Raw genomic sequence first — 1,768 nt, forward strand, 5'->3', positions numbered from 1 at the left:
ATAAAAATAAAATAAAATAGTGCCATAGGAAGTCCTGTTGGAGCTGTGAGAAGGGAGCAACTGCGTCCCCCCTCTATGCTGGTGGAGAAGGTCCGGTAGGGGGCAGCAGAGAGCCAGTGCCAGGTGGTTGTGGGGCAGGAAGAGGTGCGGTGTTGCTGTGTAAACCCAACTTCATTCGGAGCCTCATTTTCCCCAGCTGTGAAATGGGAGTAATAACTACCCTCCTCCCAGGACTCGTGAGGAATAAAGGGGACAACCCGTGTAGCCTTAGGCACCCTTCCTGGAAACGGTAATCATAATTTTTTAAAAAAATTCTCACCCAAGGATATTTTTTCCAGGGATTTTTAGAGAAAGTGGAAGGAAGGGAGGGAGGGAGAGAGAAGCCTCGACATGAGAGAGACGCAGCAATTGGTTGCCTCCCCCCCACACTGGGACTGGGGCACCTGCAGCCCAGGGATGTGCTCTTGGCAGGAATGGAACCCGAGACCCCTCGGTCCTCAGGCCGAGGCTCTATCACCGAGCCAAACCGGTCAGGGCGAACACGGAGTCATTACTGCCACTGGCTTCAAGTTCTAGTCGCAGTTACCGGGCAAACTTGAAAGTTAAAAAAACCTGGAAACATTTGGAGTTTTAAATTTTTCTAAAAGTCGAGTAGGAAAGAGGAGCAGAGAGGGCCCTGGGTCACAGAACCCTGGCCGCCCCAGGACTGAGAAGAGGGGGGTGCCTGGGATGGAGGCAGTGGAGGAGGCGAGGGGAGGGGAGGGGAGAGCCGCAGGGGGAGGCCCCAGGCACTGCAGGCTGCAGGGAGCGGATGTTGAAGCCCTGGGGTGGGTTGTTCGGGCTCCTGTTTAGACGTGTGTGCGTGGTCCTCTCTTCCTGCAGCCCTGGGCCCCCTCTCCCCGTGCTGCTGGTCCTGGCCCTGAGGCTCCAGCCCGAGGTACCTCCTCCAGCATCTCCTGCTTCAGTGCCGCCCGCGCCCTGCGCAGCCTCTCCTAGGTTTGGGGCACCACAGGGCACCCTCTGTGGGAAGCCAGCACGGAGCCTCCCTTTCCCCTCTGCCCATCTGTCCCTCCCCGTCTCCTTGAGGTCTGCGGGTGCCAAGAGGAGCGAGGGTCCTCGGCAAGAGCAAGGCAGGCCCCCTCCAAACACGAGCTTCTCAGAGCGCTGAGGGCGGGCCAGGGCAGAGGGAGGGCAGAGCCCAGGGAGCCTTCACAACTCAGACGACACCCAGGGCCCGGCTCTGCTCCAGGGAAGGTGCTAACCACCCTCTGGGATGTGGGGCCAGAGATCTGCTGGGCTGACCCCACCTCCTCCCGCAGAAGGAGATGGAACTCAGCTGTTGGCGGTGCTGCTCCTGATGATAAGAATGAAAACAGGGTGTGCTCAGCACCTGTGTGTCCGACGCGGCTTCTCGCTCATGTTCTCCCCTAACGTTGGTGATAACTCTGAGATGAGCATTAAGCTGCTTTCCAGACGCGAGGAAGGTGAACTCAGACCTGACGGTGGCCTTCAGGCTCCCCGCCCCCCACCGCCCCCGGGCCCGCTCCCCCCGCTCCCCGCTGTCCGACGAGTCTCCCACCCCGAACACCCTTCCCGAAACCACCAGCGCCTTCCCCTTCGGGGATCTCATGCCCTGGCTTCCCCACCTGGGAGCACTTCTCCCTTCCTTCTTAGAGTAGCCACCGAGTCCCTCCTTGCTAGCTTTGCACATTGCACCCCGGGTGCCAAGAGATGGTCGTGAACCACATTCCGCCTTCTCGGTGAGATG

The 1,768-nt window shown here is 59.6% G+C and overlaps 1 protein-coding gene across 1 annotated transcript in view; it reads left to right on the forward strand.

Moving 5' to 3' along the window:
* DLG4 (discs large MAGUK scaffold protein 4) overlaps positions 1 to 1,679 on the forward strand; it is a 27,709-nt gene extending 26,030 nt beyond the window's left edge. Inside the window, 1 exon segment of the mRNA XM_023748625.1 lies at positions 1,474 to 1,679. Within this exon segment, the coding sequence (XP_023604393.1) occupies positions 1,474 to 1,679 (206 nt within the window).
* Positions 1,680 to 1,768: the final 89 nt, after the last annotated feature.

Source organism: Myotis lucifugus, unplaced genomic scaffold, assembly GCF_000147115.1.
Source record: "Myotis lucifugus unplaced genomic scaffold, Myoluc2.0 scaffold_1590, whole genome shotgun sequence".
Lineage (NCBI taxonomy): Eukaryota > Metazoa > Chordata > Mammalia > Chiroptera > Vespertilionidae > Myotis > Myotis lucifugus.